Below are 15,583 nucleotides of genomic sequence, written 5' to 3' on the forward strand. Positions count from 1 at the left end.
CAGTTATGCCGTAAACCGTTTACATCTGAGCATGCGTGACTCACATCGGGCAGCGACAGGGCCTTTCATATTCAATAAAAGAATGTTGAAAATGATTTCCTTATCTTTTAAATTCATCAAGCAATATTTTTACAGAATACTGAAATCAGCAGAAAGGCAGAACTGAGTACACTTTAACATCAGTTTATTTATCTCAAGTTATATGGCGCAATATTCAACCTAATATTGCATCTTGTATATTGTACTCATATCATGTAGCGTTATGGAAACAGAGAACACTGAGTGTTAGGAGGCTGAGAGAACGGCGGTCTCACCGTGTGGTACTGGCGGTTGCAGACTTCGGCCAGGTGCATCCCCGTGACGACGCCGAGCCGCGCCGCCAGCCGCTGCAGCAGCAGGCCGATGATGGTGGCGGCCAGCAGCACCCAGAGGAGCTGACAGGACCAGAACACAGTCAGGCACCATCATCTGGCACTCAGCCAACTTCATCCATCAACACTCAGAGTTTGTAATTTGTAACAAAAGTATTTTAAAGCTTTATAGTGGGTTTTAATATAGAGTAATGTTACAGCCTTAGTTTTAAATTGTATTCATTGTTTTTTTTACAATTATTGACTTTTTAGGCTTTCAGTATTTTAAGTTTTGACTGTATTATTGTTGTAATTTTGCAAAATGTTTCAATTTTGCCATGTGAAGCACGTTTGTATGAAATCTGCTATATAAATTAAGTTCAGTTGAGATGTTATTTAAATCTGTACTTAGGTGTTTACAAAGGAACTTCTCTTTTTTTCTGAGAGTATGTCCACACTAAATATGTACAAAATGAATGTAAATTTGTAAATGTATATTTTTCTTTCCGATTAAGCCTCCGTCTAGACTAAAACCCCAAAAACAGAATTTTTCCAAAATGATTTCCAGAGTGCAAAAATCTCAAAACGTTAGCTTGGTGTTTGAATGTGTACGTAGAAAACAATGCCGCAACTTTCTCAGTGAGGGTGGATGTATGTGTGGCACCAAAGTGAAGAAGGACTCACTGGCGCCTCAAACCTTCCTTGTGATCCTTCATTTTAAAGATTTAAAGATTGTTTTTTGGGGGGGCTTTTCCCTTTATTTGACAATGAACAGTGGACTGGGTGAACTAGAGGTCATCTCTGATCATTTATTTTAAATGGAAATATAATCAAAAATACACAGAAGTGTCACAACGTCGACATCTGTTTAGACATTTTTGCTCAGCTTCCTGTTTTCCAGTCAGGTTCACCTGTGATTCCCCACCTGGCCTACAGCAGATCCAGACTACCCAATATAGACAACATCCATCATCATCAGGCCGTTCCTAACCAACCAACACAACAGTGTCAGTTATTGCAGCCCCAGCATCACTTTAGTTACCTTGAAGCCAGCTTTAGCACCAGACTGCAGGTCAGACTCGATGTTACCTGGGTCCAGGTAGGCGATGCTCATCAGAAAGCCGGGCCCGGTGAAGGCCCACAGCTTACGGAGACTGAACCCCCCCTACAGGAGATACAAATACAAGCGGTTCAAAAAAGTCAAAGTCCGCACAACAGCTTTAGTGTGTAACTTTTTGATATTAATGACTGTCAGTTACATTCAAGCCGTTGCCAAATGAGTTGCTACAATGCTAATTAAGCCTTTCTGCTCCACACAGCTCTCTCTAGATTCCTCAGTATGACTATGATCAGAAGATCTCTTCTGAAGAGTCCATCATGCGTTTTTAATCCTCCATGTCCTCCTTGGCTACTAGCAACTGCATGGGGGAGGGGTGGGGTAGGTGCACGATGTAGTCTGACGCGCTGACATTTTTTTAAAATTCCTCATGATACAGAAACTACACACTACAGCTTTAATGCTCCAGAAAAATACTTTAAATACTTTTAAAATGTTTCGGCCCACAGCTTGGCCTTCCTCAGGTGTATTTGATGGCAGTGACCCTGACCGTTATCACATGGTAAGAGATCATGTGATTTGCAAAAAAAAAAAAAAAAACATACCTTGGAATGCTATTCAGACATAGATGTACATACTAATGAGTTTCAGATTGGGAAATTACTGTAAGATGACAAAATAATGACCTCATTGTTCCACTTTATAATTGATGTAGTTGTTTCAAACTAACACACCTAAGCAGGGTTGACTCTCATTAATAAAATTCAAATTCCTAGCAGGTCATTGCAACCAAATCAGTTCAAATTGTGGGCCGAAACGTTGTGTGCTTTATTTGCAGTATTAAAGTATTTTTATGGAGCATTTGTCCCGCACCAGCAACTACATGGAGGTACACAACATCGTCTTTTACTGCACGCTGATGGTTCTCCATCTGACAAAAAACCCATCAGCTTTCTATAAAGGAAATTGGCACAACTTTGAATCCAGGTTTTACCATGGACCCATGGATTACCTGGCTGTCCTCCCCAGGAACAGGGACCCTCTGTTCAAAGTAAGTACTAGAAACCGGTTCATGATTCTGTTTCTGGACGAAGACAGAGGACACTCTGTGTGTGTGTGTGGTCTGGATCAGTGCCTTCTCTCGCTCCACGTCACCGGCTGAAACACGACAGAAAACACGTTTCAATGACAAAAAACAATCCTCATCGATCCACATCACACACAAATCATACGCCGCAGTACACACAAACACACAACGCAACACACGCTCCTGACACCTTGCTGACAAATAAATACACATTTTTACAAGTCTGCTTTTACAGGGTTCGTAGCCTGTATTCCCTTTTATCTGTCGAGTCGCTTTTGATGTGTAATCAAAGGCATTCTCTTTATTGATTCTTGCAATTATTTTATATTGTTTTAAATGTAGATACTTTTTCCCAATGTGATAAAACTTGCTGCTGTTTTTATCACGGTTTGTCCCACTAGCTTGTACATCACTTTGTAAGTTGGTTTTGAAACATAACCAACAACAAAGTTTATTTTTATTCAAATGACAGGGACAGTGTTACTGTAAACACCTTGTTTTTATGCTCTAATGTGATACAAAAATCATAGAAATTATGTCTTAGGAAAAGAAAACCCCCTGTCTGAGATGTCAGATAGACAAGACGGACAGACTGAAAGACAGACAGATGGAAGGACAGACTGATACTGTAGATAGATAGATAGATAGATAAAAATTGTATTAATGTGCATAAAGAAGCCAAGAAAAGATGGAAAAATCTCCAAAAGGCATCAAATGACAGATTAGACATTTGTTTAATATGTCACAAAAAATCGGATGTTTTATTATAAATGAAAGTAGCCGACAATATAACGGGCTACAAGTCCAACTGAAATGACGAGACCATTAAACAAACAACTGTTCCTTTACACTTCCTAAAATGGGAGGATCTTTCTGCATCAAGTACTTTTACTACTTTTTTTAAGGTTATTTTTTCCAGTATTTTATGCCTTTATTTTCCATAGGACAGATGAAGACATGAAAGGGGAGAGAGAGGGGGAATGACATGCAACAAAGGGCCAAAGGTTGGATTTGAACATGCGGCCACTGCATCGAGGAGTAAACCTCTTTATAGGTGCACCTGCTCTACCAACTGACCTCACCCTGCCACTACTTTCACTACTTTAAGTACATTTTCCTGATGATACTTATCTACTTTTTCTTAAGTAACATTTCCAATGCAGGACCTTTACTTGCAACAGAGTATTTCTACAGTGTGATATTAGTACTTTTACTCAAGTAAAGGATCTGAATCCTTCTTCCACCGCTGTTGGTAATATAAGGAGTTTGTTCTAGTTGAAGGGAGAAATAATGATGCTTCAGCGTCATCTCTCTCGACACACAACAAAAACAAAAACCACACAAACGTCCTCACCCTGTCCTCCAGTCGGTCCTGGCTCCTGCTCAGTGGGAACACTGGGAGGTAGGGAGGAGATGTGGATGTTCTCGGGAGGGGGGTCCCTGACTGGAAACAAACAGGTCATTATACGGAGATTATAACTCACTTTACCTGATCACAGTGCACACAAAACAGAATCATCACAAAAAGACAGCCATGAGAAAAAATGCAAATATAATCTTCAGTTTATTGTGAAGGCTGATTTATGGTTCTGTGGAGCCTGGAGGTGTGTGTGTAGACACAGGTCTGAAATACACACACAGTACAGGACCTATTCATGCACAAATGAAGAGATGTCAGAGTGAGGGGGCTGCAAGCTGGACCAGCACCCTGAGCGGTTGGGGGGGTACGGTGCCTTGCTCAAGAGCACCTAGTAGTGCCCAGGAGGTGAACTGGCATCTCTCCAGCCATCAATCCGCACTCCGTAATTTGGTCCATACGGGGACTCCAGACTGAGCTACAGCCACCCCGGCATTATCTGATCAGCTGAGTCGACATTTTTGAAGCAAGAAGAAATCTGCAACTAACTAAGTTGTAGCCGACTGGTGTGGAGATGATGTGTGCACCGTGGGTCATCCCGACTCACTTCAGGAAACAAAAACACACATCACAGCAAAACTGGGACTTCCTCTGAGAACTTTATAGGCCAGGTATATTACACCACAGGAAATGAGGAATTAAGCATACTGAGGTCAATATAACCTTTGTTACACTACAAACCTGTTTTAAAATGTTGTAAATGTATCAGGAAACGGGAGGAGATGTGTCAACATTCGATAAGAGGAATATAAACCGTGGTGTACAAAGTATACTTTTGCAAGTATAACTTGTAAAAGTACCAATACAACAAAAATACACTGGTTGGTGTCTCAGAGCCTTGACCCTCATGTTGTCCTCGGGTCAAATTGACTCGTTTTCCTATATCAATGTTCTTTTTAATTAAAATAACATGATTGATTCCAACGCTCTTTGCCAAGTACACATCTCTACTTTCATTAATTTTGGGACGTCTTATTCAATTTCATAGCATTGGAAAACAAATGGAAGTGTTGTTGAAATAGTATTGAGTAAAAGTTGACATATTCCAGTCTGTGATTATCCATCAACATCCATTCCTTTCATTTTAGTCTAAATAATTCCTAATTTCTGCTTTTCTAACTCAAACATTAGGTATAAATTCCTATAAATGAGGTTTATTGACCATAAATTCCAAAAATAACTGTAAAACTAAAGTTAATAAGTTAGTGTAACGTAGTGTTAAACGCCAAAACAAGTGACAAACATTCAAAAAAGTGTCAAGTGTTGAAAAAAAGGGACAAAAACGTAAGAAAAAGTTAAAAACATCGATAAAAAGCGTCAACCAAAGTGTTGATTTTCAATTTTGACGGGAAGACAACACGAGGGTTAAAAGCGCCCATATTCTGCTCCTTTTCAAGTTCATAATTGTATTTTGAGGTTGTACCAGAATAGGTTTCCATGGTTTACTTTTCAAAAAACACCATATTTCTGTTGTACTGCACATTGCTGCAGCTCCTGTGTGTTCGGGTCTCTGTTTTAGCTCCAACTTCTTCCACTCTCTCGATACTTCCAGCTTCTGAACTGGATGCAGTTCCACCAGAGTTCAATGCAGAATGAATGGGACTGTATGGAGCTACACCCCTCAAAATCCACCTTTCACAGGATATCATTTTTTGTCTAGTAATTTGAATGTTGCATTCGAAAGGGGAGGATAAGACAATACACCCTGCTGTTTTTTTTAAGGTGGCTTCCTTGTTCTTCAAAGCCTTCTAAAATCTGAGATACTGCTTCCCGCCTAGCTCTGAGTCTCTTCCTTTGTTCTGTCGAGGCATCGACAACCCAGCGGACAGGTTCGGGTCTCCCTGTCAATACACACCCTAGAAAAGAGGTTTTCTAATGTTTTAAAGGCCACGCCGAAATATTCACTCAGACAGTCTGGCTCTGCTTCGGATGCCGTCAAACGGGATCTCCGGTCTAAATCAGTCCTTCACTGACCTATCAGCATTCATTAGCAGAATGCTAACGTGTTATGGGCAACAACGACTCGACCTGTAACAAATCCAAAGGACATAAGTACTCGTTCATTCAACTTTCGACCTATAATCCATGTTGAACTTGTAAAAACTACAATCAAATCTGAGATTTCTCAATGGCAATCAGGCAAAAGAGACAAATTTAGCCATCTAGCTCCATAGACTCCTATTCATTTAGCCATCTAGCTCCATAGACTACTTTTTATTTAGCCGTCTAGCTCCATAGACTCCCATTCATTTAGCCATCTAGCTCCATAGACTCCCATTCATTTAGCCGTCTAGCTCCATAGACTCCTATTCATTTAGCCATCTAGCTCCATAGACTACTTTTTATTTAGCCGTCTAGCTCCATAGACTCCCATTCATTTAGCCATCTAGCTCCATAGACTCCCATTCATTTAGCCGTCTAGCTCCATAGACTCCCATTCATTTAGCCGTCTAGCTCCATAGACTCCCATTTATTTAGCCATCTAGCTCCATAGACTCCCATTCATTTAGCCTCTAGCTCCATAGACTCCCATTCATTTAGCCTCTAGCTCCATAGACACTTTTTTAGCCGTCTAGCTCCATAGACTCCCATTCATTTAGCCATCTAGCTCCATAGACTCCCATTCATTTAGCCGTCTAGCTCCATAGACTCCCATTCATTTAGCCGTCTAGCTCCATAGACTCCCATTCATTTAGCGTCTAGCTCCATAGACTCCCATTCATTTAGCCTCTAGCTCCATAGACTCCCATTCATTTAGCGTCTAGCTCCATAGACTCCCATTCATTTAGCGTCTAGCTCCATAGACTCCCATTCATTTAGCGTCTAGCTCCATAGACTCCCATTCATTTAGCCGTCTAGCTCCATAGACTCCCATTCATTTAGCCGTCTAGCTCCATAGACTCCCATTCATTTAGCCATCTAGTTCCATAGATGCCCATTCATTTGGCACTGGACACAGACACAAAAATAACACCCCAAATCCCAGAAAAAGTGTTTTTTTTTCATAATATGGGCCTTTAAGAGCTCACAAATAAATCTTACATCTGAAAAGCAATTTATGCGGTCAAGTGTTGTGGAGTAAAAAGTACAATATTTCCCTGTGGAATGTAGTAGAGTTGAAATAGAAAGTAGCATAAAATGGAAATACTCAAGTAAAGCATTTAACATTTATACTCCACTACATTTAGTTGACAGCTGTAGTTACTTTACAGATTAAGATTTTACATGGACCTACAACATTAACAGTGTCTTAATGTAAAATATGAATCTCAAATAATAATGAATTTATCTCAGAGTAAGAAGCATTAGAAATATAGTGGAGTAGAAGTAGAAAAAGTACCATATGGAACAAGTAGGCCTTAAAGTATCTTAAATATGTACTGAAGTACAGTACTTAGGTAAATGTAGGCTACTTCGTTCCATTCCAGCACCTGATGGCCCGAGACATGAATTGAAAGTGACCCACCTGTCCGCAGAAATGACATCATTTTCTTCTTCTTCTTCTTGTTCTGTGCCATGAAACGTGTCTTTAAACTCTGTGAAAACTTCTAAACCGTCAGAGGAAAGCAGCAGCTACATTCCAGGGACTGGTTTTGGTTGGCCCGGTTCCCAGAGGTGTTTATGGAGAGCGGAACCGGGAACATCCGGCCGGCAGGTTGGACATCGCCCCTCCGACTCAGGTGTTGTCTCACCGGACAGGGGAGGAAGGAGGAGGGGGAGGAAGGAAGGAGGATGGGGAGGAAGGGGGGAAGGGAGGAAATTGCCTGGTGACAAAGTCAACGGCGAATAACCTGTTTCATATGAACCCGATGTCCTGAATCCTGAACCAGGAGGAAACGAGACTGCAAAGATACATATTTCAAAATAAAACCGAAATAAGACAGCCTGCCATTTTTGATTTCTTTATAAAACTACATTGTGTCTTTAATTTTAGTTGAGTTATATAATCTGGGAAAGTATACGTTTTCTGTTCCTTGTTATTTTCTTTTAAAACAAAGGTCTCAGAACAAAGAGCAGCGGTTGTTTCCGGCTACAAGTTTCAAAATAAAACCTATATTGAGACATAATCAATCGATAATAAAAAGTCAGTCGTAGCCATCTTTTAGATTTAGCTAGGTCACGATTCCAAGTTCCTCTCCACATAACCCACCCTACAGATATTTTAAAAAATTCCATAAAGTCCATCAAATGTTTAATTCATTTTGATGTGTCACTTCTAAATTATTAAAATAGTTATTTATTACAAATATGTAAATTTCGTTTTTAGATATTCAATACAAGAATCATGAATTCATATACTAATATATTCATCTTTTTTATTATGTATATATTTACAGTATATATGTATACTGTAAATATAAAATTAAAAAAATAATAACTGGTAAGTATATGAATTCATGATTCCAGTAAAATATAAAATAAATATTATAGATACATTTTTTTTTACTTGTAAAATGTAATACAATTGAATACAATATAGCCTACATCTCAATTTGTTTGATGCGTAATCTAGATATATAATTGGCACAATTAAAAGATGTATTTGAGCAATTTTAATTGATCTTGTTCTTTCTCTATGGTCAGAAAAGAGAGAGATGATATAAAAGATATTCATGCAAAAAAATACCCAGAGAAAGAATAAAACCCTTAGAGGACATGTAAGGGTGCCCCGCTCCCTCCTGCTGCAGGATTTATACCTAACCCTCCAGCAGCAGACAGGGGGCTGGGGGGGTGGGGGGGGGGGTTGGTTCTTAGGCCCTGCAGAGTAAGAAATGCTTTCATACTGATGGAGTGGCTGACCGGAGCAGGAGCAGCCACTGGGTGGAGACACACACTGACTCAGTGGGTTTGTTTGTCCCGACACACTTCAGTTCCACATTATTGTCAGGGTTGGAAATAAATCCCCCCCCCCCCCCCCCCCCCAAAACCAAATCCAGGACCCGTTTCCTCCTCTAACTCTGACCTGACCTGGATGTCACGGCCTTTTGCACAGCAGACATTTGGACTTTGTAAAAACAGGAAAAGTGTCCCAGTAAGCCAGCATGCAGTCTGTCTGTGTGTCTGTCTCTCTCTCTCTCTCTCTCTCTCTCTCTCTCTCTCTCTCTCTCTTTCTCTCTCTTTTTCTATTTTTCTCTTTTTTACCTGTAGCACTGTATTTTTGTAAATACTGGGTATCTTGGAGTACTTTGAAACAAAACAAACAATGGTGTTAACAACCCTAATATTGTGCAGAACCTATAAAGTAATCACGGTATAAAGTATTTCCCAGTTACATATGACGACAGCTGTACAAACAGCCCTGTTGTCACCTGGGGAACATGAATCATATTTTTTTTTGTGTTCTTCAATAACTCCTCCATCTGAGTTTTTAGAGATTTTCCCAATGATGTTACCTCATCTGCGCCTTCACGGTAACTCTAAAATACATTTTAGTATTTAGATACTTGAGTATAATGACTAATACCACACTGTAAAAATACTCTTTTACAATTAAAGTCCTGCATTAAAAATGTAAGTAAAAGTATCATCAGGATAATGTACTTAATTAACGTATTAAAAGTAGAATAACTTAATTATTATAATTATATTAATAATTATAGTTAATAATGCAGAATAACCCTCACATTTTAGAAAGTGTAAAGGATCCAAACAGCTGTGGTTTTAATGGTCTAATCATTTCACATGTAGGCCCTTATATTCTCGGCTAGTTTCACTTGTAATAAAACATCAGATTTCATAACTACATGTGTTTATGGGCAAAGATATTCATTTGTAAAGTAACTAAAGCCGTCAGATGAATGTAGTGAAGTAAAAAGTACAATATTTCTCTGTAGCGGAGTAGAAGTAGAAAGATGCATGAAAAGAAAAGACTCAAGTACCTCAACATTTATACTTAAGTACAGTACTTAACTAAATGTACTTAGTTACATTCCACACCGGACTATAACTTTATAGATTCTGCACAATATCAGTGTTGTTGTTGTCCCCAAACTTCAGTTTTGTTTCATAGTACTATACACTGTTCCCAGTATATACAAAAAGACTAATTCATACCTTTGTTCCTCTGAAATGCCCAGTTATAGTAGCTAGTTTAATCAATAATAGAACATCAGATTTTATAAACTACATGTGTTTTGTGTACAACTGTGTGATTTGTAAGTAACTAAAGCTGTCAGATCAATATAGAGGAGTAAAAATTGCAATATTTCTAAGTGGCATGAAAAGAAAAGACTCAAGGAAAGTACAAGTACCTTTGAACATTTGTACTTAAGTACAGTACTTGAGTACTGAGTTACATTCCACCGCTGCATTTTACCCAATGTGCACTCTAAGAAACTTCTGTTTATTAACAGTTGCATGACTGTATGTTTTCTAACAGAAATGGTCCATAGAAAGTGATTCACAGTTGTATTTGTGTTTATTTATATTTCAGATTGCATTATGGGAAATTTATCTGTGCTCCGGCGACTTTTGGCGGCCATGGAGGCAGTTTATCCGTCTGCATTTCACCAAAAAAGCTTTAAAAGTGGGGAAAAAAATGTGGAAAAAGCGGCAAAAAGTAAATAAGAAGCGTTGAAACAAGCGTCAAAATGACTTAATGCGGCAGATTTATCTGAGAGAATGTGAAATAACATTTGAAATAACGGAAAATGTTCTGAGTTTTCATTTCAGCTGCAACGTTTTCTTCAATTTTTGTTTTTAATTAATGAACAAGAATTTTTTTCCTGTTATTTAACGGTTTTATTTCTTAGAGTGTAGGGATGAGATTTAGTCATTTTAAACAAGTTGATAAATGAAATATTGAAAATAAAAGATGCCATTATAATCCCATGAATCAACATTAGCCTACGTCCCTACCAGGACCGACCCATGCATGCTGTTAGCCAGTGTGCACACCAAACCTTTTCAAGTCAATGACCCTTAACCTGACATGGATCAGACCCCAGAACCCCATTTGATGAAGTGGAACCCACTTTGGGACCCCCGTCTCGAAGCTGCTGGTGGAGTAAAGAAGAGACTGAGTGAGACTGAGTAGTAAGAGATCATCCGATCCCCATTTTTAATCCAATAGTTCACTTATTATCAAATCTGATATCAGCACACAGCAGCAACAATCTGTACTTGAGCTGAAATAGCTGTAACACACTGCCATTTGTCACGTTGACAAAAAGTTGGTGCAATGAAATCAGATGTTTCTAAAGTGTTTATTTTGGCAAGCACCATTCGAAATAGAGCAAATTTGTCATGTGCTTATGTTATGTGATGAAGAATAAAATGATATACCCATGCAAAACCCCCTGTGAAATGTACATACCGGTACATATCTTTATTGCAGAAAGGTTAAGTGTCACTGAAATCTTACTGATTTCTTTTTTTTTCTTCTTTTTCTCAATTTTTTTTCTTTTTTTTTTTTTAACTTGTAACGACTTATTGTTCAGTTGTGTTTTCCCCCTCATGTTTGTTTCAGTTTTCGGTCTATTTACCAGCATCGGTTGGTTATCTTGTAGAAATTTTAAGATCATTATACATAGTTGTCTGGAAACGCCTGGCATGTATGGAGTTACATGATTTCCTCTAAAATCATACATCCGTACAAAATCAAAGTGAGTAGAAAAACAAACCCAAAAAAAGAAGAAAAAGATACAAATCAAACCAAAGAAGAGAGAACTCAAAAGGAAAATGTCTTTTGTGCATCCTGATATTGAACTGGAAAAAAAACATCTCTTCCTCTTGGATTAGGTTATAAAGCCTGTTTACACTTTTTTTTCTCCTCCAAACATTTCATGTCATGTCTTTTAATGCATCCTTCTTTTCATCCGTTCTTTAATTTTTGAAAGGGAGCATCTGGCTTTCTTTTTGTTGTAAGAAATAAAAGGAGAAATCCTCCAGTGTCTGTTGATGCGGCATCGCTCGGCTCCACGCGTGAGTCTGTGGTTTTTAACGTTCGGTCCATGTCCTCTCATTTACATCAGGACACAAAGACGAGGTCTGTCCCATCGCCTGGTCTGGCTCATACAGTGGTGACCCTCATCACCACCTCCCGGTTGGAGGCGGCGCCGATCCGCGGGTCGTTGGGCCGCAGTTGGCTCAGGATGTGCAAGATGGTGTACCCACAGTGGTGGTTCAGGATAGTCCTTAACCTCCGGCTCTGCCGCCCCCCGCTGCTGCTGGCCAGGCCGTGGGGGCTGGCCCGAGAGCCGCGGGCCCCCGTCTTGCTGCTGGAGCTCAGCGGGTCGCCCAGGTCCTTCGACTTCTCATAGTTCAGTACTTTCCACTGCTGGTTGACGGCCTGCCATCGTTTGAAGATCCGATACACTGACGATCCCTCGTGGATGATGAGGCCTGGGCACCAAAGAAGAAGAAAAAGAAGAGTGGAAGACCGGGCATGACAGTCATTTCCTTTCTGAAATCAGAGCTTATTGATGCCACAGTAATTACCCTACGTGGAATTTGCCTTGGTGATAGGTGCACACATACACAAACAAACATATTAAACAGGAATTTGTTTGAGAGTCAATGTGAGTGGGGAGTGAGAACACATACTGGGTCCAGGGTGTGAGGGATCGGCGACAATCTAGTTCATATTCATCTGTTTATTCATCTGTATTTTTGTTTATATATTATCCCCATCTGCATACAGTGGGGTTTGAAAGTTTGGGCACCCCAGGTAAAAATTTGTATTAATGTGCATAAAGAAGCCAAGAAAAGATGGAAAAAACTCTCCAAAAGGCATCAAATGACAGATTTGTGTAATATATCACAAAAAGTTAGATTTTATTTCCATCATTTACACTTTCAAAATAAAAGAAAACTAAAAAATGGTGTACGCAAAAGTTCAGGCACCCTGCAGAGGTAATACCTTGTACTTTTGCAGAGGCCATTATTTTTGTTTTCTGTTATTTTGAAACTATAAATCTAACTTTTTGTGACATATTGTATGAATGTCTAATCTGTCATGTGATGCCTTTTAAAGATTGTTTCATCTTTTCTTGGCTTCTTTATGCACATTAATACACATTTATACCTGGGGTGTCCAAACTTTTAAACCCCACTGTATACAAGACGTGTTCACAGGGTACATATTACCATCATGACATAAAATTGAATGCGTATCTTTTTCCTGTGTTGCATTGAGCTGCTGTGACGAGAGAATTTCCCCATTCAATCAATAAATTCTGTCTTATCTTATCTTTGCACCAATAGTTTTTCTTAAAACGCTGCAATCACAACGATAGGTAGCAACTTTCCATCTCGCCTGTGCATGAGAATAGACAGTTGGCAACAATCCCGTTGCAGATATGTGATGCCATCTGTTCTCAGTGTTGTCTTACACGGGCAACTCACAGCTACACAACAACACAAACTCAAACTCTTCTTCTCTGCCTCATCAAAAAGGGCTTTATGGTGTAGTTGTCCCCATCTGCATATTTAGTTCTGTTTCGGTGTAATTGTCTATGACCTTATCAACCAGCAGAATGTGGACTGCATTCATGTTTTTTGGTTTGTCCTTGCCTAATGCAACCTATGTTTATTAATATGTTTTTGTGTTGCTGCTGAGCTTTTTGTTGCATAATGCATCCCTGTGTTCTGGAACCTGAACTTCCAACTACGCCCGTCTTTTCATAGGATATTCTTATGCATATTGGCTGTACCTGCAGCTGCTAAAGCTCTTTATATAATAATACTGCCGTGGGATTTTACGTTTGCACATCTTGGTGTCCACTTTGTCCTTTACCTATGCAGACGATGTCCATGAAGCCGTACATGCCGTAGCAGATTTGGAAGAGCAGGTCCTGGCGTTGCCACTTGGCGGAGGGGCTGAGCGAGGACCAGATGAGCCAGGAGATGCTGGCGATGAGGAACAGGGAACCCAGAATAATGGCCGCTATCTGCACCTTCTCTATCACCGTCAGAGAAATGGCCTGCCACTGCAAGAGGAGAACAAGGGCTTAATGGGTGGTAGAAGAAGCAGGTGGGGAGGGGGGGGGCATGGTGATACAAAATCCAGGAAATAACAAAGTTGATTGGGGGGGGGGGGGATACAAAAGTGTCCCCAGTAGAAATTAAACCATAGGGAAGAAGTACTCAGATTAGTTACTCAAGTAAAGTATAACAATGTAAACATACAATTAAAAGTCCTGCATTCAAAATCCTGTCCAGAATGGGGGGGGGGGGGGGGGGGGGGGGGGGGGGGGGGGTATTTACCCCACATGCCTGATTCCTTTCTTTCAGCACAACCTCAGCTATACATCTAAAGCATCGTTTTCATCCATTTTCATCCATTTTAACAAAGATAAGTTAGTTAGTAAAATGTATTTGCCTGTTTTTCACTTTCACAGATAAAAATAACAAAGTATTTCACAATAAAATAAAAATACAATGATTAAAAGACATAAGAACACAATAGAAGACATAGGTACGTAAAATAACTAGAACTTAACGCCTGTTTAAATAAACTCTTCAACTGCTTTTTAACCCTCTGTTATTTTGTACATGTATCTGCTGTATTCATGTGCACAGGGAGTGAAACCATGTTTTCACAACCATAAACTCTTATATAATAATATTTAGAGTGATTAGGACTAAATATGTGTACATGGGTATGTTTAGATACCAAAAAAAAAGAAAATATGAAATGGTTGTTTTAGTTTGCCAAAATCTGTCTCAAAAGCCTGGAAAAGAAAGATAGATTGTTGAATTAGTATTTATTTAGATTTTTTTAGTACTGCGTATTACATTTTTCTGTGAATGGTTTGAAGAATTATGTTCAACTCAAAGATGACGTGAACTGAAGGATGCTTTAGTTCTATTTTCTATTTTAATTTTACGGTGTCTTGTACGCCCATGTAATTACATGCATGACACAACAATAAAAACTCAATTCATTCATTCAAATCCAATTATTATTATTAATGTTATTACCTCCGACCAAGGAGGTCATGTTTTCATTTTGGTTTGTCTGTCAGGGTAAATCCAGACAGCTAGCTAGACTATCTGTCCAATCTGCAGGACTATGGTTACCTGGTCCTCAGATCTCTGCAGGGTAAATCCAGACAGCTAGCTAGACTATCTGTCCAATCTGAGGACTATGGTTACCTGGTCCTCAGATCTCTGCAAGGTAAATCCAGACAGCTAGCTAGACTATCTGTCCAATCTGAGGACTATGGTTACCTGGTCCTCAGATCTCTGCAGGGTAAATCCAGACAGCTAGCTAGACTATCTGTCCAATCTGAGGACTATGGTTACCTGGTCCTCAGATCTCTGCAGGGTAAATCCAGACAGCTAGCTAGACTATCTGTCCAATCTGAGGACTATGGTTACCTGGTCCTCAGATCTCAGCAGGGTAAATCCAGACAGCTAGCTAGACTATCTGTCCAATCTGAGGACTATGGTTACCTGGTCCTCAGATCTCTGCAGGGTAAATCCAGACAGCTAGCTAGACTATCTGTCCAATCTGAGTTTTCTGTTGACCACTACAACTACTTCTGAACGTACACATGTTCCACCAAAACAAGTTCCTTCCTGAGACTATTTAACAGTGTCTCCGTCATTGTGTCCAGACATAGCCCCGCCCAAGACGATTGTGATTGGTTTAAAGAAATGCCAATTAACCAGAGTACGTTTTTCTCCCATCCTGGAATACCATGTGGACCACCCAGACCCTGCTCCCC

General features: G+C 39.6%; 2 protein-coding genes across 4 annotated transcripts in view; both read right to left on the bottom strand.

Moving 5' to 3' along the window:
* Nucleotides 1-7,726, bottom strand: part of LOC116693279 (natural resistance-associated macrophage protein 2) — a 44,961-nt gene extending 37,235 nt beyond the window's left edge. For all 3 annotated transcript variants that reach the window (XR_004332881.1, XM_032522159.1, XM_032522158.1), the window contains exons 1-5: nucleotides 7,378-7,726; nucleotides 3,849-3,938; nucleotides 2,420-2,565; nucleotides 1,393-1,515; nucleotides 315-434 (exon numbers count right to left, since the gene is read on the bottom strand). Coding sequence is in view for 2 of the 3 variants with exons in the window: in XM_032522159.1 (XP_032378050.1) it covers nucleotides 315-434; nucleotides 1,393-1,515; nucleotides 2,420-2,565; nucleotides 3,849-3,938; nucleotides 7,378-7,429 (531 nt within the window). In the remaining variant the exon portion in view is untranslated. The remainder of the gene's footprint in view (nucleotides 1-314; nucleotides 435-1,392; nucleotides 1,516-2,419; nucleotides 2,566-3,848; nucleotides 3,939-7,377) is intronic.
* Nucleotides 7,727-10,937: 3,211 nt separating this feature from the next.
* The window catches only part of marchf9 (membrane-associated ring finger (C3HC4) 9), a 20,046-nt gene continuing 15,400 nt past the window's right edge, over nucleotides 10,938-15,583 (bottom strand). Inside the window, exons 3-4 of the mRNA XM_032522183.1 lie at nucleotides 13,648-13,840; nucleotides 10,938-12,254 (exon numbers count right to left, since the gene is read on the bottom strand). Coding sequence (XP_032378074.1) covers nucleotides 11,923-12,254; nucleotides 13,648-13,840 — 525 coding nt within the window. The 3' untranslated portion in view covers nucleotides 10,938-11,922. The remainder of the gene's footprint in view (nucleotides 12,255-13,647; nucleotides 13,841-15,583) is intronic.

The sequence above is a fragment of the Etheostoma spectabile genome, chromosome 7 (assembly GCF_008692095.1).
Source record: "Etheostoma spectabile isolate EspeVRDwgs_2016 chromosome 7, UIUC_Espe_1.0, whole genome shotgun sequence".
In the NCBI taxonomy this organism is placed as follows: Eukaryota; Metazoa; Chordata; class Actinopteri; order Perciformes; family Percidae; genus Etheostoma; species Etheostoma spectabile.